The sequence below is a fragment of the Nyctibius grandis genome, chromosome 6 (assembly GCF_013368605.1).
Source record: "Nyctibius grandis isolate bNycGra1 chromosome 6, bNycGra1.pri, whole genome shotgun sequence".
NCBI classification, from domain to species: domain Eukaryota; kingdom Metazoa; phylum Chordata; class Aves; order Nyctibiiformes; family Nyctibiidae; genus Nyctibius; species Nyctibius grandis.
Window position 1 is genome coordinate 68,819,573 of NC_090663.1, and position 24,374 is coordinate 68,843,946.

Consider the following 24,374-nt stretch of genomic DNA (forward strand, 5'->3'; position numbering starts at 1 on the left):
CAGCGAAGAACATTAATACTAAGTATTTAATACACAAGGATGGCATTCACGTTGTTGGCTTGTGTAATCATAAACAAAAGTACAAAGCAAGGTCTCTTAAAAAGAATCAAGTCAGTTGCCGAGTTTATCAAACTACTGAACAGTGGGAATTCCATTTTTCCTTCTGGTTTTAAGAGAACTTCTTCATGAAGTACAGTTTCAGGTATGCAATGGTAAGGAATATTACTGTCATGCAGGCAAGAGCCAGGTGGTTCTGCCACAGGCCCCAAGTACTCGCATCAATGCCTTGATTTTTCAGATAATCATCTCCGGTACACCCCCTATGGATAAATACACACACATTTATAAACTTAGTCAGTCTGAAGTGTCTAGGAAGATCCCTAGACACTGTAGTGCGGTTTCATGTCTATAGTAGGCCAGGCAAACACCAGCTATGTGTTACTATTTTATTTTCTATTTGTGAATTTGTTTTTCTTGTAGTTACAATCAGTTTCCTGTGGGAAGCTGAAATTGATTTTGTGAGGCTGTATGATTGTAGTGTGTGTGTATGTGTTTCAGTAAACACAGTTTAAAGAAAAGTGAGAAGCATAATGCCAGCTATTTCTAGTGTTATAAATACTAAATATGACAATAAGTGGAATGTTCTCTGCAGACAGAATGCAAAAACCCAGTCAAAATTTAATTTTCCATATAAAAAGTCACAGATTCTGCTGGTCACAGAATCACAGAATCACAGAATGTTAGGGATTGGAAGGGACCTCGAAAGATCATCTAGTCCAATCCCCCTGCCGGGGCAGGATTGCCTAGACCATATCACACAGGAACGCGTCCAGGCGGGTTTTGAATGTCTCCAGAGGAGACTCCACAACCTCTCTGGGCAGCCTGTTCCAGTGTTCAGTCACCCTTACAGTAAAGAAGTTTTTCCTCAAATTTAAGTGGAACCTCCTGTGCTCCAGCTTGCACCCATTGCCCCTTGTCCTGTCAAGGGATGTCACTGAGAAGAGCCTGGCTCCATCCTCTTGACACTTGCCCTTTACATATTTATAAACATTAATGAGGTCACCCCTCAGTCTCCTCTTCTCTAAGCTAAAGAGACCCAGCTCCCTCAGCCTCTCCTCATAAGGGAGATGTTCCACTCCCTTAATCATCTTCATGGCTCTGCGCTGGACTCTCTCTAGCAGTTCCCCGTCCTTCTTGAACTGAGGGGCCCAGAACTGGACACAATACTCCAGATGCGGCCTCACCAGGGCAGAGTAGAGGGGGAGGAGAACCTCTCTCGACCTGCTGACCACACCCCTTCTAATACACCCCAGGATGCCATTGGCCTTCTTGGCCACAAGGGCACACTGCTGGCTCATGGTCATCCTGTTGTCCACTAGGACCCCCAGGTCCCTTTCCCCTACGCTGGTCTCCAACAGGTCTGTCCCCAACTTGTACTGGTACATGGGGTTGTTCTTGCCCAGATGCAGGACTCTACACTTGCCCTTGTTATATTTCATTAAATTTCTCCCCGCCCAACTCTCCAGCCTGTCCAGGTCTCTCTGAATGGCTGCGCAGCCTTCCGGCATCTCAGCCACTCCTCCCAGTTTTGTGTCATCAGCGAACTTGCTGACAGCGCACTCTAATCCCTCATCCAAGTCATTAATGAATATATTGAATAGAACTGGTCCCAGAACCGACCCTTGCGGAACTCCGCTAGACACAGACCTCCAACTGGACTCTGTCCCGCTGACCACTACTCTCTGGCTTCTTTCCTTCAGCCAGTTCACAATCCACCTCACTACCCGATCATCCAGACCACACTTCCCCAGTTTAGCTGCGAGGATGCTGTGGGAGACCGTGTCAAACGCTTTACTGAAATCGAGATAGACCACATCCACAGCTTTACCATCATCTATCCACCGGGTAACATCGTCATAAAAGGCTATCAAGTTGGTTGAGCAAGACTTCCCGTTGGTGAAGCCATGTTGAGTGCCCCTAATGATCCCCCTATCCTTGATGTGCCTAGAGACAGCACCAAGAACAAGTTGCTCCATCACCTTTCCAGGGATGGAGGTGAGGCTGACCGGTCTATAGTTACCCGGGTCCTCCTTCCTGCCCTTTTTGAAGACTGGAGTGACATTCGCTTTCCTCCAGTCCTCAGGCACCTCTCCCGTTGCCCACGACTTAGCAAAGATGATGGAGAGTGGCCTAGCAATGACTTCCGCCAGCTCCCTCAGCACCCGCGGGTGCATCCCATCAGGGCCCATGGATTTATGGACATCCAGGTTGCTTAATTGGTCCCTGACCCAGCCCTCATCAACCAAGACAGATTCCTCCTCTATCCTGACTTCTTCTGAGGCCGCAGGGGTCCAGGGCTCCTCAGGACAGCCTCCAACAGTATAGACAGAGGCAAAGAAGGCATTCAGTAACTCCGCCTTCTTTTTATCCTCTGTCTCCAGGACCCCCACCTCATTCATCAGTGGGCCTATATTGCCTCTAGTGTTGGCTTTACCTGCAATGTATTTGAAGAAGTCATCAGTGAGTATCTCACAAACAGACTAATGTTCTAGGACTTTGTAAGTTACTGGTGGTGGGATTCATTTTAATGTACCAAAATACTTACAGCTGGCTTATCTGTCGATAGTTATTGTTGCTGATTAAATTTGTGTTGTTACTGCTGCTGCAAAAGTTCAGACCAGTCAATTCATTGATTTCTAAAGCCTTTTAAAATACAAGAAACAATGGCAACAGAAATTAGTAGGTAAAAGAATAATACATTAACAAGATGAGATATAATTCAATTCCAATTTATTCTAAAAACGTGATGGTATCGCTATTTATTATGTTGGCCAAATCCCCATTTTTCAACTGAGCAGCACAGTTCTTTTCAGAGAGGAATGTATGTAGTCCACACCCTCTAACGCACATGTGTCACCAGGCTTTAACACTTCCCCCAGGCTAGACTGTTTCTGCACAGGCATATTAAAGCCCACATTTCTCTGCAAAACATCACTCTGGCTTAAATTATCAAAAATTAGGAGAAAAGTTTTAGCTTGACAAATTTTTGTTTGATTGAGGGAAGAGAGAATAATTGTTTTTTTAGGGAATAACGTTGTTATTCTGTGTCATTTTCATCCACTGCATTCCAGTGGATGTAGTTGTTTAGTGTCTCTCTCTTATGAGGTGTTTCCAAGTTACAGAAATGAGCTCTTTGAAACAGCAGTGGGTGCTGGGTTGATGAGAAGCCTTTCTTGTTTCAGGATACTGCACTATGTTCTGAGGTGGCTGTATTTAATTAGCTTACCTTTTGCTCATTAGTGCATAAAGTTTGGAGTTTTCTTTATCATGAGTAAAGGCAGTCCTTTCTAGCAAATCTTTTCCAATCTGTACACAGGAAAATAGAGCACTTACTGTCATTCCGTATCGAGGGATGCTAAAGTATTTGAGCCAGGAGAGCCAGGACATGATGCTTGTGAGATTGACCAGCAACCCAGAGAAAATCTAGAGGCAAGGATTACAAAAAAGCCCCAACAACAACAACAAAACAAATTACAAATTACATGCTGTTACCATGTGTTCTTCTCTAGCTCTTGACTCTGCTGCTTCAGATTAAAAACAAGTGGGAAGGCATTTCTAGAGGAAGAAACTCTTCCAGTGAAAGAACAGGGGAAAGGGAAGGAATCATTTCTGTTACCCAGCTTTGGGCGCTAACCCCATGTAGTCCTTCTCCCAAAATGAGTAACAGGGAATGCTTTCACCTGTGCATTAAACCCGGATGCTTCCCATCAGTGGGTACCATATGGGTTCACATGAACTGTCTGCTGTTACTTGGGTGTGTGGAGCTGCTGGACATGTGCAATTGGTTTTGCTCATGTGCCCTGAGTCTGAGGCAATGTGGTTTTTGGCTGTTGGGTCAGCACTGCCTCACTGTTTATGGTGCTTGTCTTCTAACTGTAGCTGTTTGTGTGTTTTCCGGTTCTAACATGCCCGAGCAGCTGAGGAGGGCAACTACTGTAGTGGTCTCAGAGAGCAGGAGGCTGAGGGTCATATCCTCAACCATCCAAATTTGTCTTTGGCAAAGCTGCAGGAAAGTGAACACAATGTAGCTCTGGGCCAGTTTTCTGCTTTCCAGGCAGTACGAAGGCTACCAGCCACAGAGAAGAGGGCAGAGGACCCACTCTCCCTTCCCCTCACACCCAGCCCCTTGGCCCCTGGGTTCTTGTTAGTTCAAAGGACAAATCACAATATTTGACCCCACAGTATCAGAATATTCAAATCAGACAAATCAGGATATTTGACATGCTCGACCCCACAGTCTCTTTGCAGAATTCAGCTGAACTCTGTGCTGGTAGGATTCCTTGATCTCAGCATTTCTACGATTTTAGGATTCAGTCTAGAAAACTGAATAATGCTACTCACAATCATAAAAACAAATGTGATAGTCATGAGCAGGTTTGCTACAGCGACCACGCTCTGTCCTGCTGCAATGGCTAGTGCCATAGAAGTGGCTGTGTAGGACACCATCATAAGGGTAAACATCATTGTAAAGAAGGCTTCTACTGTTGGTTTCAAACCTTAAAGATCAGAACAAGAAGGGTTTCAGTATGATCCTGCCAAAAGCTCTACCATAACCTGAACACTATCCTGACTTACATAGTGTGTCCTGCCTACAGAATACATTTTGTCTGACAGCATAGGCTACATCACTGAGGCCCAAGACTGCAGTGGGGCTTGTGACAAGCCCATATGTGTATGCCCTGTGAACAGACGACAGGATGAGTAAGTAGTATGCCTGTAATGGCAATAGCACTGGAGACAGCAGAATGGGCAGAGGTTACAGTACTGTACTCCACACAGTCCAAGGTGAAGGCTTCACTGTGGCTTCAAGATGTCTATCAAAGGAGAAATTTCTACTGCACTTCCATGAGTAGCAGTTGTACAGCATTTCACTTGTTTCCAGCAGAGAGCTCTCCTAATGGACCTAGTGGCCTTTGGGTGGCTATGGATTTGGTAGCAAGGTCTATCTCACTCCAGTCTCGCAGTCTGAGAGCCTCTTGCTAATGCAGCCTTGTTTCCTAATCCTTAGGGAAAAAACTCAGGCCAAAGCGAACTGTGATTATTTTTAAATTTTGCTTGCACTTTCAAGCTTTTGGGACATCCCAAAAGGAAGTTGTGATCTGAAACCTTACTCTAGGAAAATGGTCTGCTTGGGACATGTTTTGAGGATGACATTTGAAGGTGTTCTAGGGTTGTAAAAGCTGGTGCCAGCAATTTTCAAAGTCTTCTCACTAACCAGAAGGCATTTCACCAAAAAGAACAAGCTGATATTAATTCACACAATATTAAGTTCTTAAAACAAAACTTTTTCTTTGATAGGTGTTCTTGCAAGGATGGAAAAAGTATCTTGTAAAAGTCACCAGAAACTAAGATGGCCATAAATGAAAAGGAATAAATCAAACCTATCTAGTAATGGTTATGGCATGCTTCCTTCTAGGGACAGTGGAGATGAGACATGTCACAGATTCTGACATGAATGTTTAAATCTTTCAAAGTGTGTCTTTTCTGTAAACAGCATGGTATGCTAAAAGCAAGCGCAGTAACCATTGCAATGCCAATGTAGTGCTTTAGCCTATATAAGTATACATGTACATATATAAAATGCGAGTGCCTTGTTGATTTATTGAGGGGGTTGTAATGGGACTATAGGAGACCATACTTGCCTAACATGAAGTAAATTATACAGGTAAAGATGATGCTTGGTATAGTCCTCATGGGTATTAAATCAGCCATCAGCTTTGAGATGAAATATACAGATGTTCTGTAGTACCCACTGATGTATTCATGTCTGGAACACAGAGATATATACAGCATATTACAAATTTAATCACTAAAACCCAGTAAGATTATTTTCACCTGGAGGCAAATGAATTCTAGCTCAAACTGGAAAAAAAGAGTTCTTTCATGGATAGGCTGTGATTAAAATGTCCAGTAAGCCACACACTATAGTAATGGTGGCATTTTCGTATGCAAATGAATACAGATACTTGTACACATGATCTTTAGTAAATGTATGTGTCATGTCATCAAAACAGAGAGGGTAAAGCTTAAATAATTTTCCTTTTCTGTACAGTGTATTCTGCATAGCTTTAAAGAATCCAGTTATACAGTATTTACTGTCCTCACTAGCAAATCACAAACTTATTAATCGATACCTAAGTAGAGTGTTCAGGGGTTTTTTTTCCTACCTATGTTAAACTCTGAGCCATTTGCAGTCATGGGTCCCGTTTTGAGGATTTGCAGACAACTCACTAACTGGCTAAAAGAGTACATTTGCAGTGAGCACTAACAGTTAAATGATTTGAAAGCTCTTTACTAGGTGTATTTAAATGACAATTAGATACAGCAAGGCAAGCAAACAAACTCTCTAACAGTAGTCCATTATAACCTTTTTGTATGTTTTACTTACGTAAATATCTTTTTTTCCACAACAAAGAGTTCAATAGCTGAGATGCTGCTGAAACACTGGTTGGTGGTCAGAAAGAACATTGCACCCACTCTACAAAAAGCAAAACAGCAAGCTGTTATTAAAAATGTGATGTAAATGTAGTCTTTCCACTACAATGTATGTAAATCCAGTCGTAGTGCCTGGAGCTCAGCAGTATGTGACCTCCCATCCCAAATTCCATGGGAAAAGGCTGGCTACAAGTCTGAATCCGTAACAAGCCTGAAGTAGAGGTGGTACAGGCAGTATTTGTTATTCGCATGCAAGGATATTATGTTTTCTGATGCAGTCAAAGGATAGAAAATTATTTTCCTTATTTTTTTTAATGTAATTTCCTGGCACGTTAAGAATTCTCAGTCTGTGAGGCATTTGTCTGATGCAGACTGTGAGGAACTGCATAAGCAATATGAGGAGTTGTTTTCACCTTTTCCACTAAAATTTAAGGCTTTGCTTTCGCACTTTCGTATCCAATTTAAAACTGGGCCATTTTTAAGTAAATGCTATGAAGTGTTTCAAGACTAAGAACCTAGAGCTTTCTTAGTGGCAAACCCATTTGTCAGGTTATGTACATATGTACAGGTTATGTCAAAATGATACATAGACCAGGATAATTTTAAAATCTAGCTTTCGATGCACCTTCTAACTTACTGCTGGTAAACTCAAGTGTGTATATAGAAGCAGTTGCAAGATCAAAGCTTTAGTTACCCAGGTTTATGTAGCCAAGTCTGTGTATTTTAATGTTTAATCTTTTTATCTTGGGAAATCTTTGCAGAAAAGGAGTTAAAATGCTGCCATGCTGAATTAAGCCTTTTCAATATGATGTCTGCTGTTGAGTGTTTTCAGCAACCTGACTGGCACTGAAAAAATGTCATCCTACCGAAGCAGCGTTACTCACTTCACTTGGACTGCTTGTCCAGGTTACAGCATGGCAGGGCAGAACTGCATCCCCCTCTCAGTTCTGCAGGGACCTTCCTAGAGGCAGAAGAACATCCTCACTTCGAAGTCACTAATGTAGGTTTGGCCTTACCTACTGATGTGAAGGGAAGCATTTACTTTAAAGAGGTAGATATATTTCATAGAGAGCTCATGGGTTCCTTCTCAGCCTCCAAGCTGTTCGTTATCCTATTGCAATGATGAGGGAGCTCTATCAAATTTTTGGATATCCATTACCTAAACTGACTAACCTGTTCTGTAATCCAGCAGAGTTCTCTTTAAGTCCGAAGAAAATGGCACCTACAACCAGTCCCAGGAAAGCCGTAACACACAGCTAAATGTGAAAAAGAAAAGAAGAGGAAAAGTATTATTCTCATTGCTTTCAAAGCCTCAGTAGTTTTTTTGAAATATGTAGTGGGTGAGTGTAGATTGACAGGACGCGTTTTCAGAAAGGAGAAAAGCTATCCAAGCTGGGAAGGGAGTCAATGGGGCGGTTAGCAACCTGCAGCACAGCAGTACTTTGAGTCTTGTGCCTTCGAGAGGTGTCTGTGAGACACAACAACTCCCCAGTGCCACCTGCCCTCGGCAGTGGCCAACCACTGCTGCCTTATGTGGGCAAGGCACTGGGATGGCTAGAAAGGAGGGACATTAAAGGAGCTTCAGCTGCTGCTCAGTCTTCTGTGGTGGCGCTGGCAGGAGGCACATTCCTGTAGCAGTATCACAGCTTTTCCCTGACCTCCTACCAGGCCAGATCCTTGACCTGAGGGAACTGCTATGGGACTGCTGGGAGGGTGCCAGCACTGGTGATGGGAGGAGGATGATAGCAGGGGCTTGGTGGGGCAGGTTAGAAAGAGGGAGTAACACCTTTCCCCAGAGGAATTGCAGCATCACGTGCACCTCAGCCAAGCTCCTTTCCCCCACCACTGTTTCAGCCATTCTTGGATGTCGTGATTAAGTCAATTGGTGATGTATTGCAACATCGCTCCTTTCTCTTGGCTGATACTCTTCACCATTCTTGCTCCTTGGGACAGTCGATGACTCCTCATCTGCTGTCAGTGACAAGGGTAACTTCAGCTCTAGGGCTGGCCACAGTGTGGCACAGGCTTCTGTGCGGGCTTCTCTGGAGCCGTCTCAATGCTACTTTGAACTTGGCAAACAATAATGGAAAGCAGTCTTTCCTAACTGCTTGGTTGGGGATGACAGTTCATTTTCATGCACCACAGTGTGTAATTGCTGGGCTCTATCACACACCTTATTCATGGGATTGTTTTTAACATGAGCAAGACCAGGTTATAAGTGTACCGATATTGGAAGTCTGTAACACAATTTAAATAGCAAAGATACCAGCTGCCTCAAGGATATAATTTAAAAGACTGAAGTGTGTACATCACGCTTTTTTACTGCTAAATACAAATGACAAAAATCTCGACAAAACTGATGGTATCAGGCAGTTCTGTCATTTTTAAGCCTGAGCAATTCATGAGTCTTAACACTATAAACCCCTTGATCCATGGTACCTTATCACTAAGATCCTACCGAAAGGAACAAATGTCAGGGATAATTCAGCTCCTAAGCCAATTGCAGTGGAAAGCAGGGATCATATCAAGACCAATTTGGAGCAGATTAATGAAAAAAGGCTTAATGAACCATGTACCCCTAAAAGAATGCTTGTAAAATCCATCCCTAATGAGGGTGGGGAGATAGAAAACATTGTGAGAAACAAGTCAGGACCATTAACCTTGCGGTATTACGAGATCCTTGAGAGTCTTAATTCTTGTCACAAGGTCAAGCTTTTACAAAGCAATTACTAAGGATCTCCATAGTATCAACATACAGACACACACATACTCAAAGCCTTTTAACCTCAGGGATTCTGGACTCATTTCCCCTCCACACTGGCCGTTTGTTCACTCATTACATAAACCATGATGAAGATAATTTATACCTCTAGCTCAGGACCATTTTTTCTATTGGCTCCTCTAGAATTGCTGAGAATTGCAGTGGGAGTTTTGCTGGTGCTGGGACTGCAGAATTTGGCTTGTAAATTAGGGGATTCCTGAGGATTAGTCATTCTGCAGAGGTCAGCCAGGCATTCTTTATTTTTGAAGGCAATATGCAGCTTTGAAGAAATCAACACCAAAGGTGTTGATTCTTCTGAAAAAGCAGCACTGACAGGGCCAGTCATGTAGAACATGCTCATCTTCCGTGGCAGGTGTTAGACCCTATCGTAGTCTTCATCACATCTTCTCCAGAAGACATCATCACCATTATGAACAGTCAAATGACCAAATGACACCCATTATGAGACTGTAAAAATATTTCTACACTTGAGCCAACAGCCAGCACTTCATTGTTTGCTGAAGTTTAATTAAGTATGCAAGTGTAGTCCGTTAACTTGCCCTGGCAGGGGAGAAGATTTGAGGCCAGACCCCACAGTGGACAATTAGAGTCAAGTCTGAAGAATGTTCTTGAGCAAATGTGTGAAACTACTCGGGAGATAATCTGCTCCTGGCTGGGAGCAGCAGAATACCCTGCTGGAAAAGATCTTGCCTCCCAATGTCTTTCAGTAGTCCAAAATTAATTACTGAACAGTCCCTCATGCTGCTCATTTGGGAGCATTCAGGACACCTTCTAGTGAATCCAATTTCCAGACCTTGAATGCTCTTCTTTCAGATGCTTACTGCAGTCAAAATATCAAGAGGCAAAACCATCCCAATCACTTATCTACTACAAGAGTGGAATAAATTCAACATATACAACAAAAGGATAGATAAAAACAATGTTACCTGAGCTATGGAAGCTTGAGGGTTTCCTACCAGATTTTTAAATGTGCGCTTGGACACCCATTTCAGCTGATGAAGGAAGGAATTGGCATATGTGATTTGTCGGAAAACTGCTTTTGTTTTCTTTTTATTTCCCAAAGAAATGTTCTCTAATACTGCTTTTGTTTCTTGATAGTAGGCAGAATTGGAGTATTTTTCTGCTAAGTTCTCAGCCAAGGTTTTATCATATTCAGTGCGTTCTGCAATGCTGTCTGTTGAAAAGATTAAAAAGAAATACAGTTTCTGTAAGGGACGGGAAGATTGTTCAGGAGTTAAGGCAGGAAAGTTATGTTGGGGTGGGAGAGTTACTAACGATCCAGAAGAATTAATATGCACATTTAGTTCCAGTGATTCATTGCACTCAAGTCTCATAGCATGCAATTCAAAAGACTTGGTATGAATAAGACCAAACCTCTGTGTTTGTGCAACCTGTCCCACAGGCAGCGGCTTCACAGCAGACTGGTTAGGTAAACCCTTGGCTGCTGCTGAAGTTTCAAACTGGCAGCAATCTGACTTTTAATCAAAAAGTTATTACCCCCCGCCCCAGGTTTCTGTAAATCTGTTTCACGGATCTGATGAGATAATCCTACACCTCCCAGACTTTTAGATTCAGGTAATCCTGCATGTGTCTACTCAGTCAAACTTTTGAGTCTTTATCATAAAGAAATTTCAGCTGGAGCTCCTTTTTTTCTCAACTGTAGTCCAGTCTGTGCTCTTCCAATGACAAATAATGTGTGTTGCCAGCTATAATATTAGTCAGACCCTGAACACAGTCAGCATTCTTGTAAAATGCTAGTTGCTTCTTTGGTAAAGATATAGTAAAACTTTGTGTTTGGGCACATAGCATTATTTCATTTCCCTTTTTATTCACGTGAAAAGAGAGTGTGCTATTAATTAGTAGCAACAGGATGAAAAAGCATGCTACTGAATGTAGGTGAAATTTGATTTGTTAGTTTGGGGATTATTTCTGCCTTACCACAACATCAGGGATGCATCAGGAGAACACTGGTCCCCTATTTCTACCCCCTCTTCCTGCCCTACTCAGAGGAAGGAAAACAGTAATTTCATAACAGATGAACCATTCCATTAGATAAAACATACAAGTCATAACTGCATCAAATTATGTCCCTAACTGGAACAATTGTCCTGGTTCATCATCTCTGCTTCTGCAGGACTTAAGTTGGTTTGCCTCAAAGATGAAAGAAGCTCTTTCTCTGTGTTGAGAGGAAGTAACAAAACAGTTTCTTATATTCCCAGACATTATAACTTCAACACAGGAAAGTATTCTCTCACCTTTGACATATCGTAATTTGAGTGTGACACAAAAGTATACAGGTCAGTTTATAAAGAGATGGCTACCAATGATAAATTACTAAATACCTGTTTATGAGAGGCAAACTATTCTTACATAGACAGGAATATTTTATATAGTAGGGCTGTATGTGAATTTGGTACTTATTTCAGGTTATGCTAATTATTTTCCACATATAAACAGAAAGGATTTAGGAATGATGTGAGGGTTTTTTCCTTTAAAGCAACATGGATCAGCAGTATGTAATACTCTCATGCATGCAAATAACCATACGCTTGTACAACACAATTATTGGTTGTTTGACACTTGTAAGTGATTTTTCTGTTTTGTGTTGGACACCTCTGGCAAAATATGTGTTATGATAGTTTCACTCAGCTCTGGGTTTCATACCTGTATTAATTTCATCCACCTTGCTCATTGCCACTGCAGTGGAGTCTCCATTAATGATGTCCAGGAAAAAGTCGGCAGGGTTGTTGTACGGCTCACACTCGTAGCCTGCAGTGACAGCATTACAAGCCCTAAGCGGTGGTTGTGTGACTGGCAGAAGGGTGTGTATGGCCGTCATGAACACAGCCACACCATTGTGCTCGTTGAGCAGCCCGCACCATAAGCATTGCAGGCTTCAAAAGGTCTGTGCTTACCCAAGAGATGAACGGCACTGCCGGACAGCTCTGTCAGTGAAAGCAAGGTGACAGCTGGCAATGTGCCCTTCTCAACCCTAGCCTGGGCTTTGTCTAATTACAATGTGCCCAGAAACAGTTGATTAGCGGTCAGCCCTATCACCCAAACCCACATATGGGTCAAGAGGTGAAACACCAAGAGAAATGCTGAGCCTGTTAAAATCCCGGGCTTGCTAATACACACTATGTCCAATTCTGATCAAGCACTATTGGCATTTTATTCAGGTTAGTGCAAACTAAAGATGTTGCTGCAGTTGGCCCTGCTGTGAGTTGTGCTCACCAATAGACTTGAAGTACTCGATGGCGTGCTGAGCGGGCCCGTGGTACAGCACTCTCCCAGCAGCCAGCAGCGTAAGGTTGTTGAACAGTCGGAATATGGAGTACCGAGGCTGGTGGATGGAGAAGATTATTGTTTTTCCTTGTTTTGCCATCCTGAATGTGAAGTGAAGAACGACAGAGGTGTTAGCTTTGCAAGTTGATTCAGCATTTAGATAAGAGAATTTGCAAGTTCAGTTAAGCCTTGGTTAAGTGTCATTAACTTGGCATGCCAGAGAGGGGAAGGGGAAGGAAAAAAAAAGAAAATATTTAGGTCATATTTATAGTGTCTGTGTGAGAAAAGAAAGTTCCCTCTTGCTGGGAATGTTGTTGGAGGGCAAAGTCCTGGGAAGATTTTGATGAAAACAGAAAGCTCTGGAGAGAGGTGTTTGAGTCCTCTTTGCTTGTAGTCAATGCAAAATGATGTAAAATTTGCAAATAGAGAGTGTGTTGTGCTTGTTTTCCCAAAGATAGGCCTGAGATTTTGTGATGGGGCAACAGCTAGCTGTGTTCTAACTACTGTCCCTATTAAAATCAATCACCTTAACAGACTGTACAACAGGCATTTTTATCATTTTTCTGGCCTAGGCAGACATGAAAATAAATGAAACCGTCTGTGACAGCTCTCCTGGACAAATTGCAGTCCCGGCATGCACACGTTTTGTGCAAGGCGCTTTGTGTACTGCTGTGAGCAGCTGCTTTGGAGTGAGAGAATTCATACAGCCTTTTTCCTACCCCCTTTTGCAGCCCTAGCTCGCTGGTAAACAATTACATGTCTGATTTCCCTGTTTGCTCATTCTAACTGTAATTTAAGTCAAATACAACTGAAATGTAGCAGAGTTGAGCGGTGAAAACAGGAAGCTGTTTCCAAGGCCATCACCTTTTCAGTAGCAGCAGGACAGCGTTAGCAGTACTGGCATCGAGTCCCGTAGTTGGCTCATCCAAAAACAAGATGGCAGGATCCGTGATGAGCTCCATCCCAATGTTGGTCCTTTTCCGCTCTCCTCCAGACACTCCACGAGTGAACTGGGTGCCAACCTGCCACAAAACAAGAAACTTGCCTCGCTTGGCCTGATAACAAATACTTGAGTGAACAGCATCCTACCGACATGGCAGCATTTGGGAAGAGTTGTAAGAAATTTTGACCCTACTCTCAGGTACCGATGTAGATGTTACCTCACATGTAGGCCATTTCTTAATGTTAGTATTACTTAAGGTGGTCTCTTTTTCTGCAGCCACAGACTACTTTTCCCCTTCCCCACAATGTAATAGCACATGGCACTATCAGAGCAGAGTCTGTACAGATGGCCATACAGAAATGTTATTAATTATTGTATTACTGAAATAGTCTATTTAATTTTACTTTTTTTTAATGTGCCATGCTGAGCCATTTGGTTAATTAAATAAATCATTTAATAATTGTTCATGATTTAAGCACCATATTTACATGCCTTACCTTGGAATCTGCCACTTTGCTCAAACCCAGTTCCTTGATGATCTGATTCACTCGTTCATTTTTTTCCTGTTCCTTCACTGACTTTGGCAAACGGAGTGCTGCTGAGAACTTCAAATTTTCTCTTACAGTCAGGGTTCCCATCACCACATCATCCTTCATTAAAAAAAAAAATAGTCACTTGGTGGTTGCTTAGCAATTTCTATTTTTTCCTCTGAGAACTGCATCTACCTGTGGTTTATGTTGTCCTTGCATGCAGAGGGACAGTAGCAACTGCCAGAACATGCGATAAGGTGCATCTTCAATGCCTGTGTCATAGTGGAGAGTTGATTTCATGCATGTAATTGTATTTGCCTTTATTCATAAAGCAACGCAATATAGGAACATCCTCCATCATGCATTATATCAAAATGCATAAATAACAACATATTCAAAACTATTCCTCGAGTATTCTTATCTTATTCAGTTTTTTGGAGGTGCTGAATGACATACTGAAGGGCTAAAGGGATCTAAGAAGCAGCTACAGCTCAGGTCACTATCACTGTGCGTTTGTTAATGCAGCCTCAGCCCACCGCAGGTAAGAGCAGGGAGAAGAGAAGGAAGGAAAAGAGAGGTTGAGTCCTTGTGGAGTAGGGTGAAGGTTTCCCGAGCTTGTTGCAGCAAAGGAGAAAGGAGGGTAGGTTTTTTAGATATTAGCTGCTTGTCTCTTGCAAAAAGAATCTGTCAGATATAGGAAATTCAGAAAGTTATGTGTGTTTTGAGAGACTACCTTTCTGTAACATGCTGACCGTACTTTTATAAGGGGTTTTCATAGGTGCACCTCTTCAGGTCTTGATAAACTGCAAGCATGCTGCTGAGCACGGGTAGTGGGGAGGGGAAAGAAATTAAAAGAGGGATGCGGTTTTCCTTCTTTTGTCCTTCACATGTCTTTCTCCCCAGCGCACCCTGGCAGGACAAAGGTTTTCTCAGAACGGGAGTTAGTGACATTGTCCCTGGCCAAGCGGAGGTACAAGCTGTACATTACCAGAAAGCATCATACTTGGAAAATACTCCATGCATATTGGTAGCCAACGGCTGTTCCCCCAAATGGAGAACAAGGAGGGGATCCAAAGCATCCACTCCAATTGACTGTAGAGCATTAAGAAGAGAGACTCAAACACAAAGCAGAGTCTCTTTCCCAGCAAGGGTGGACGTGTGGAGAGTTGCTACTGCACCAGCCTCGATTCCTGGATCAAGGCAAGGTACTTCCAACACTGCAGCAACTTCTTAGAACTGCAGTCAGAAGGGGACAATAAACCCCACAGAGATAAAAGTTACTTACCTGCACTACATATCCAGAGGTACATTTAAAGTTGGCAGGCTGAGGAGCTCCATTGATCAAAATGTCACCAGAAAGCCCATGGGGATCCTTCCTTGCAGCCAAAATGTCCAGTAGACTAGGAGAAAAATTGGTTACTTTGTCAGATGAGCATGCAGGAGGTAAGCTCTCTGAACCACAAACCCAGTTCATGGAACGAACAGCTGCAAAAAATCATCCCATGTTAAACATTTACCATTTAGAAAACCCCCAGCAACTTTCAAGGACTGAGTTTCTTTTGTCCTGGTTTCCTAAGGAAATGAGATCTGTGCAATTTCATAGTGCATTTGTGTCCATTCATTCAATAATATGAGCTTAACCTAGAGTGATACGTAAAGCGTGGACTAAAATTGAATTACATCTTTGTCAGGTAAGCTGATTGTCTTTTTTTGAGTTCAGGTATTTCTCAGAAACCAGTGAGATTTGCACAGACCTAAATGAAAACAAAATCCTTCCCTGAAAGTATTGGCCATTATTGCTAAATATGTGCAGGTTCATTTTCTCCTTGGTGTAATTTCTGCGTAGGGCAAAGAGAGCACTTACGAAGATTTACCACTGCCGGTGGGTCCCAAAATTGCGTTCAGCCCTGGTCTCATGATGCCACTGTAAGACAAAACAGATAGATAGGTTTTACAAAATACATAGGGTGTTTTTATCTCTCTTACTGTTTCATCTGGTAGGCTAGTGTAAATGATCTGTAGAATGACTTTCTGCATCCCATTAATTTCGGAATTAATGAAGCTGCCTGATCACAAACAATATTTATGATCAAACTCCACCTTAATTTTTGTTCCTAATTCAAGAAGAACTAATCTTCATATAATGAAGACACCACAGAAACTTGAGTAAAATGTAGCAAAACCTGTATGCATGCTTTTCCCCATGGATCTCTAGAAGTGAAGCACACACCTGCTTTAACCACATTCAGTTCTAAGGGTATTATTCTCCTAGCAGAGTGAATAATGGTCCCTGTAGACAGAACATACTAGAGATTTGTCTGTACTTACAGAAACTGCAGTTGATAGTTTCTCTGTATCTGATTTTAAGCCATGTGAAACTCAAAAGCCAGATAGAAATGTTTTTTAAGTATTTGGGGAAAAGACCTTATAAAAATTATACAGTATATGGAAATACTGCTGCCTTTTTTTTTTCTTTTTGCTGGAACACGTGAAGGTGTTGCTGCTATTTTTCCTGAATAGCCCCTAAAATCTACGCTCAACAAGCTTTGGTTACACAAGAATCACGCTGCACATACAAATGCCTGTATGTATGTTTTGATACCAGGTTTATCTTGAACTGCACTCTGGTACTGGTTGTTATCAGCAATCCAGGTATCAGCAATGTGAGCATTTGGCTGTGGGTCTGGCCCGGTACAGGTGTTCTTAGGGTCTAATGCCATGCAACCTAGGAGGCTTGGTTTTGATTTTCCTGGTGCATATTTGTTTCCTTCAAGTTGTTATTGTGGAAATGTATGGTACCACAGATTAAAAAGCATACACATTATACATGTTGTGTTACATTATATGTGATTTTAACACAGTATCCCCATATGTAACAAAACAAATGCAGACGTTGCATTTTCTAAAAGGGGAAAGCGTAATGTGTGTTAAACGTTGGTCTTTTAAGTAAGCCACAAGAGGGGCCTTCTGCTCACATCGCTGCAAATTATCAATGTCAGTCAACTCCGTCACTATAGCGTATGGCTCTTGAGGAAGAGTTGGAAAGATTTTAAGAGCTCATGTTTAGGAGGTGCGGAAACTGCATGGGCAAAGAGCAGGACAGACAGAGCTACACAAAAGGGCGAATATTTATGACAGAAATTGGAGTTACGGAGCTGAAAGTCACGGGTGACTTGGAATGGCATATTGTATGAGTACTTGCCACTCAGCTTAACTACTGAACTGTGAATGGGTAAACTTTATGCATAGATTATTGAACAAAGGCCATAACAACATGATTTCTTTACTGCAGTAGTGCTCAATGTTGCAAAAAAAAACACAGAAAAAAATAGAACTTTACATCTCTTCAAAGTTAACCTAACCCTCGTTTTTATTACTGTCTTAAGCGTTTTAAGTTAAAACCTCCGACATTAACCTTCCCAAAGGCCACCTTAGGGAGCGAGACATAAGCATTGAGGACAGGCTGTCGATATCTCAGTTAAACACCACGGCGCAGTGGGAGAATTGCCAGGTAGTGTAAAACGACCACAGCTGGCTCATGTGCCCTGATGCTGATAGCGGCCAGGAAGGCTGTCCCTCCCTGGGGCCAGGGGAGATGGCACCCAGCAGCGTGAGCTCTTTGTTGTACCGGCTCAGCTCTAACGGCTGAGGACCACTGGGGCCTAGCAGGAAGCTTAAGCACAGCTGATAGCAAACCATACATACATATAATTTTTCTAAATCTTGATCAAATTCTGTATATTGTGCTTAGTGGCTCAGTGACAAGAGTGGACCCAGCTGTCCAGACAGAGTTATGTAAATAAAATATACAAATACTCTAAAGAGGTGTTTAAATACATACTTGACATCTCTCAAAACTTCTTTATCAACTGTTTTTTGACAACACAGGAACCCAGTCTTCATCTTCACATGGTAGCAGATGTTGTGGAAAGTTAGTATGCTTCCTCCCCTGCCAGCTAAGTCTGGAGAGGACTGCTTTCTGCTGGGGATGCCATTTGTATTCGAGTCCGACATCTGAATACTTAGGTGTGGCTGGCCTTCTGCCATTTTCCCTCTATAAATGAAAAAACAGAGAGGGGGAAGATTTGATTAGGTGTGAAGAGGAAAGATGTGTCTCTTGGGTCCATTGTTTGGCACTGGACCCACTGTGGGCCTTGCAGATGTCCATCTCGGTCTCTCTCTTTCAGATAGAAAGTTTGGGTCCTGTGGGCTCAGACCATGAGGTGACACGGAGCTGATGGGGAGCTGGGTCAGCCATATTGCTTCACACCACATGTGGTGTTAAGGAGATAGAAGAGTCTCCCTCCACCCTGATGGTCTGTTGTGGTGGGTTGCCTTGGCTGGCCACCAGATTCCCACCCAGCTGCCCTCTCAGGTGAATCTTTGCTCTGGCACGTGGAGCACCTCCTCCCCCTCCTTCTTCACTGGCCTTAGTGTCTGCAGGGCTGTTTCTGCCACATTTTCTCACGCCTCTCTCACAGGTGCTGCACAGCGTATTTTACCCTTTCTTAAATAAGTTTTCAGAGGCGCTACCAGCATAGCTGACACACTCAGCTTTTGCCAGTGGCGGGTCCACTGGTGCCAGATGGAGGTGGCTGTGTCTGGCATGGGGCAACCCCAGGTCCTTTCTCACAGAGGTCCCCCTGGCAGCTCCCCCCGCGGGAGCACCTGGCCACAGGCACCAACTGCATCTGTTCTCCCGGTACAAGGAAGTACGTATCACAGCGGGCACTAGCATGGCATTATGCTCTTTCTGGAGGGCTGCCCCTGGCAGAGAGGTCTGTACATAAATGGCAAACTTGTTGGAAACCACAGGTACAACAGGTGACTCACCGAAAGATTGGCTCAAAAGTATCGAGGTCTGGCAGCACCTGGCCTTCTACCTGTCCACTTCATCGGACTTCTTTCCAGTTTTGAATGTACTTAAGAGTTTGCCCATTAGATAGTCTTTCAAAGGGGTGGTTTGAAAGTAAATACTCCTCTTACCTCTAGTGCTCCTGCGCAATGATAACAAAATCTAAAAATTGTTGGTGTTTTTTTTTTAATCCAAATAGTTCTGCCAAGGGTATAGAACCATGGAAACTGACACCGCTGACAAGTAATTATCTTCCCTGGATTTGATTCCCGTGTAAAAACTAGAAGGCAGTTCTGGAATAGTTAAAGTTTTCTCACCCCCTTTGTCAGCCAGGCTTCTGCCTGTGAGCCATCCACCTGCACCGTGGGGGCATCCCCAGCTGTCCTTGTGCATGCAGATCTTTGTCCCCTTTGTGCTTCCTAAGAGGCACAAGGTCGTTTAGATGGGAGGCAGGATCTGACCTCTCTTTATATATCATGTTGACTCATCAGAGTAGAATTACTTTAATTGTCACTAGGGGAAATGTTAGTAATGCAGTAGTTCATGGGAACCGAGAGGGGAGATGAGCAGCTAGGAGCTCTGGGATGATCAGTCCCATACCTTAGCACAGTTATACTGCTTGCAGCAAGGAAGAAGGCAAATTATGAGACTGTTTCAGACAGGCTGAGTGAATTTGAGAGCAGTTAATAAAATGAGGCTTGCCAAAAAAGCCGTTTAATCTAATGCAGTCATATGGTCACATAAAAAAACCAAGCGTTTATCTTGTCGTTTTGCTAAGGTTGCTTAACAGACAGCTGAACTCTCCTTTGTAGCTATCAGCGCAGTAAAACCACTGGAAGCCCTACTTTCAGCAACAGGCCTATCTGCACATAAAAGGCTGGTTCATCTGTCTCCCAACGATGCTATCCCAAATCTAGCCCAAGGTTGCCTCTTCGGACAAAACTGCATTCTTCTGTGCTGGCACAAATATAAGGTCTTCATGTTTTAGTAATCAGTAATCTTGGACCAATTTTCCTACAGTGAAAAGAAACTGTGTTCCAAATATAATTATAATGGGACTAGCCTTAACGTAAGCTAAAATGGATTTTGAGTAAGCTGAACGTCAATTAAATGTGCAACATTTAAAGTCTGGAGACCTTTTATTGATAAACTGCCTACACTCTTCTCTGCTTGTGCCAGACAAGACTTACCTACCTGCAGGAGGGCAGCTAATTTTATAGGGCTATCTATATAGCAGTTTCTGGGCTAATGGCTGGACATCAATCATTGCCATTTGAAAGGATGATTCGGTAGAGATGTGCATTCAGAACCGCAGTGGGAACTTTTCACTTAAGTCTCACTATACGCCGAGCAGATGTTTGCTAGCATGCCGAGCAAGGTACCAAACACTCAACCGCAGAGTCAACACCACAGATAGATAGACATTACAAAATCCCTTGAACTGTTCGATAACCAGTAGCATGATGTGAGTGCAGAATTCTTCAGAAGACAGCGTGACTCTGACCTTGACACTGCATCTATAAGTTATCTAGATCAGTATTTTACTTGATCAGATTTTTTTCTCAGCTAAATGTTTCAGTATTACTCATGTAATGTTATGAGCAAATGGGGGAGAGTGAGGTGGAGTCTGACCTCAGGCTTTATAAACAGAATAGCTAAATTCTTCTTTGTTTCATTTGGGTTTGTTGTTTTTTTTTTTCCAAAGACCAGCACTCGCACTGAAATTTCAGAAATGCTCTTTAGAAAACAAACTTTTCATTTAGGAATGAAACAGATTCAATCTTCCAGACTGAACTTGACTGACAGACAATAAGCACAGGATCAGAAACTAATTTCATAAATACAGGATCACACTACTTTCACAGCGTTGTTCTTAAGAACAGACAGTACTTTGAAGTAAATTTAATTTACCAATCGAGTTATGATTAGATTGTACACATCTTTGCAAAGAACATTGCACAAGCTAGATAAATAAATCAGCTATGAGAAGAATTAGACATAGCCATAGCAGACAGTCCCTCAATGGCTATTTAATACAGCTGTCAACAGGAAACCTCCAGTTCAGGAAGGCCCGAGCCCGCTGATTGCCCAAATCTGCCAGAGAAAAATAGTGTTCTTTGATATTGTCCCTTGTGAAGGCATTGCTTACTGGCAGCTATGGGTAGAGACTGGATTGTGGTCTAGCTGGACCTCTGGTGTGAATCGGCATGGCCCTTCATGGCTGCAGTGCACTTGTGCTACTTCAGTGACAGGGTGGGATGCTGTAGGTGGAAGGGACTGATTTGTCTGCGTGCTCTTCCTTCTGATGGCCGCCCCATCAGGGAAAGGTGTATTTATGGGCATACACCATTTATCAAAGTAAAAAAATTCTATTTCAGATGCTAGGTTAATAGTGAAAATAGCGTTTTATACGTCCAGAGCTACTAGAATTTATTGCAGAAAGAAATTGCAGAATACCCATTCGCTTAAAACTTGAATGGTTATTTATCAGTTGCTCTACGAAATCTGTGTTAGCCGTCTCTCTTCTCAAAGGAGCGTAACCATTGCAAGGACTCCATCACAGCAGCTCCTTGGGATGACAAAGTGACAGAGTTCTGGACATGCTGGTGACAAGGGGCCTTGGGAAGTATCGTAACCCAGCTTCTTCCTCTGAGTGAGACTGTCACCAACATGAGACCGGGGCTGCCGTGGCTTTGCCTGAGCAACTCGTGGAAACCTCTGAGACTGGAGATTTGGATCTTGGCTAACAGTGTGCGGAGAGAAGATGAAGTGCTAACAGAGGAAGTAACACCTGTGTGCTAGCGTTAGGCTTTTGATTTGCTTTTCTTTTTTGGAGACCTTTTTTTCACTGTGGGGTAAGTACTCGCAGTGAGATAAAACAGTTTGGTATTTTACAAACCAACCTTTCAACTTCTCATCTAGCAATAAACTTCACCATAGGAACACAGGGGCATGCTCCTTTACAGCTAATATAATTGTCAGCTGTTTGCAATTGCTCCTTAGGAATGGATTTTTTTTAATATTGCTTTAGGCCTTGTTTTAAAAATTATTTGTTGCATTTAATGTGACATACAGCCATGAAACATTTTAAGTCAGAGCATGTGCAGGACAAAGAAATAACCATGATGAATGTTAATCAAATGAATTTCTATGTAAACTAAAATTCTTTACATGAAGTCTCCTAGAATTCATTTCCAGTGGCTTACAAATATCTACTTTAGATCAGAAATGAGCAGGAGATTCAATAAGAATATGTGCTGCCTGCTGTAGTCAGAAATATTTGTTAATATAATAAAGTGTTTCATATCCTCATCATATCAGCTCTGGGTATATTACATTATTTTTGCATCAGCTAAATATAAAATTTATGAACTCTTTGGGAATTTTACAAATTTCATTTGTTTTCCCGAATCTTTCTAAAATATTTTTATTGCCACTGATTGCAGCATCAACTTCAGCTCAAGCCTAATAGAAAAAGCTTTTCTTCAGAGATACTTAGTCTCAGAAAATTTTGTCAGGAGGCAAAGTACTGGATCTTGAGATTTAACCTTTTATTAATGGCAAAATGAAACTACTTTCTTAAAAACTACCATGAAATCTCTCTGCCCACTGTTTCGATGCACAGAAAATGAAACTCTCAGTATGGTCCCTTTCCTGTGTATTCTTCTGAGACTTGTAAAGGACAAAGTCTCATTTTCCCTACATAGGGGCACTAAACAAAAACATAAAATGACAACAAAATGTACTACAAAGTGCCATTGACTTAAACCTAGTTGAGCCACAGCAATACCGTACCTGGGGTCTTTCAAGCAATTTCAGTAAACCTATTTGTATGCCTTAATATACATTGTCTCTATAAAAAGCTAAGTAACATTCATTCCTGCTAGTCTTCCTGAAAAGCTTTTGGCACCAGAGGGATTTGCAGTTCAAATAGAAGAAACAATACTATAGGAGTGGTAGTAAAATTACGAATGGCAAAATTCAGAAGGGCATTTCAATTGATTTTTTAAAATCCAGGCAGCTATTCAAAGTATTTTATTTCTATAGAGAATAAGCATTGAAATTACTTAAGGAGGAAGAGTTTTAGAGACACAAGCAGCTTTCAGCAGAGTTTTTTAAAGGAAGCTGGCTCAAACCCTTTAAAAAATAGCCCATTTTCTTTTTTTCTGAATACTTGAACCTGCCAGAGAAACCACATTTAAGTGAGCTATTATTTCTCTTATTTTTAATGGGTACAAAGTTTAGTCTTGCAACCTGCAAGCTGAAACAGTATAGTAGGTATTACAAATGTGCATTTTAGACTTTGGATATGTATAAATTCACAGAAGTTCTGTGTATACCTTTTTTGTCCTCTTTAGTCGCGTGCATTTACAGGGATGTAGACTGGCCGGAGAACGGATGTGGGCATGCAAAGAGTGCAGCCTAGTACTGCCAACCCAGGACCATACATTCCTCTTTCTCAGGAACACACGTAGGAAATTAAAACCATTTGAGTAAATAAGGATAATGCGATTCAGGCAATCTGTAAGTTAATTGCCAGCCGACTTACTAGGGATTTGTAACCTACCTTCTGTGAAAAGAGCCCTGTGTGTTAATTGGGGACGGAGTAAGCAGTGCTCTGTGTGTGCAGGCATTTGCATGCCTATTACCTGCAGTGTATTAACATGCATGGGCAAACTCCGAGGATGGTAGTTCCTGTGAAATATTCTAACTTTTCACTTTTTTACTGGTTTTACTTTAAGCCTTGAAACTTTTGTCCCCCATTTATAAAACATATTTTCATGAATTTCTTGCCAAATTTCTCAATAAAATCCCTTGAAAAGCTGGGAAAAGGTAGGCAAACATTTCGCTGTGTTTTCCTTGGCTGTTGGAGGAAAAAAGATGCTGAATCTAATTCTGTAGTGATGACAGAGCAAGCAATTCATGGACAAGGAAGCAAGCCACTACACCAAATTAAATCTATCTCAATAGAAGGGCTGAACTGCTGCTACCGACTCACTTACCAACTCACTGGGTCAGCGCTGCAGGACTGCTGAGGAGGTGGCAGAGGTGGTGGAAGGGAAGCAGAAGCCAGGGAAATGAAGAGCGTGGTGTGTAGAAACGTAGCCCCGACGGCTCGCTCAGCTTGCAGGGCAGGGCAGTCCCACCCGTGTCATCACGTCTGCTGCGAAACGGCAGCGAGCCGGGAGCTGGGTTTCCCGTGCTCTGTCACCCTGAGGAGTCTCCACCCTCTCCCTGCGCCTGGGAAAGCCAGAGGGCTTCGTGGGGAGGGCAGGGCCAGGACGAGCCACAACTTCCATGTTTTTTTTCTTTTAGTTGAACAAGTCGTAAGCGAGCTGCAGCACAGCACCTCATTGGGAGCCGCCCCAAACCAACTGCGTCAGTAGCAGTGACATTTGAATGAAGTATAGCATCTCCACCTGCCAGAGGCTCGCGGCGATGGCAGAGTCTGGCAGAGCTGGCAAAGCGTGATGTATGCCAGCA

At 42.5% G+C, this 24,374-nt stretch overlaps 1 protein-coding gene across 1 annotated transcript; it reads right to left on the reverse strand.

Annotated features, from left to right (window-relative positions):
* On the reverse strand, window positions 1-24,027 carry ABCG2 (ATP binding cassette subfamily G member 2 (JR blood group)). Its single transcript, XM_068402892.1, has 16 exons — window positions 23,894-24,027; window positions 17,877-18,089; window positions 15,900-15,959; window positions 15,321-15,435; window positions 14,003-14,155; window positions 13,427-13,584; window positions 12,512-12,663; window positions 11,942-12,046; window positions 10,204-10,451; window positions 7,669-7,751; window positions 6,449-6,538; window positions 5,703-5,827; window positions 4,402-4,556; window positions 3,394-3,483; window positions 2,606-2,703; window positions 1-320 (listed from the first exon to the last, which is right to left on the reverse strand). Exons 2-16 carry the CDS (start codon window positions 18,080-18,082, stop codon window positions 170-172), a joined length of 1,989 nt encoding a protein of 662 aa, XP_068258993.1. The 5' UTR covers window positions 18,083-18,089; window positions 23,894-24,027; the 3' UTR covers window positions 1-169.
* Between the last annotated feature and the right edge of the window lie 347 nt (window positions 24,028-24,374).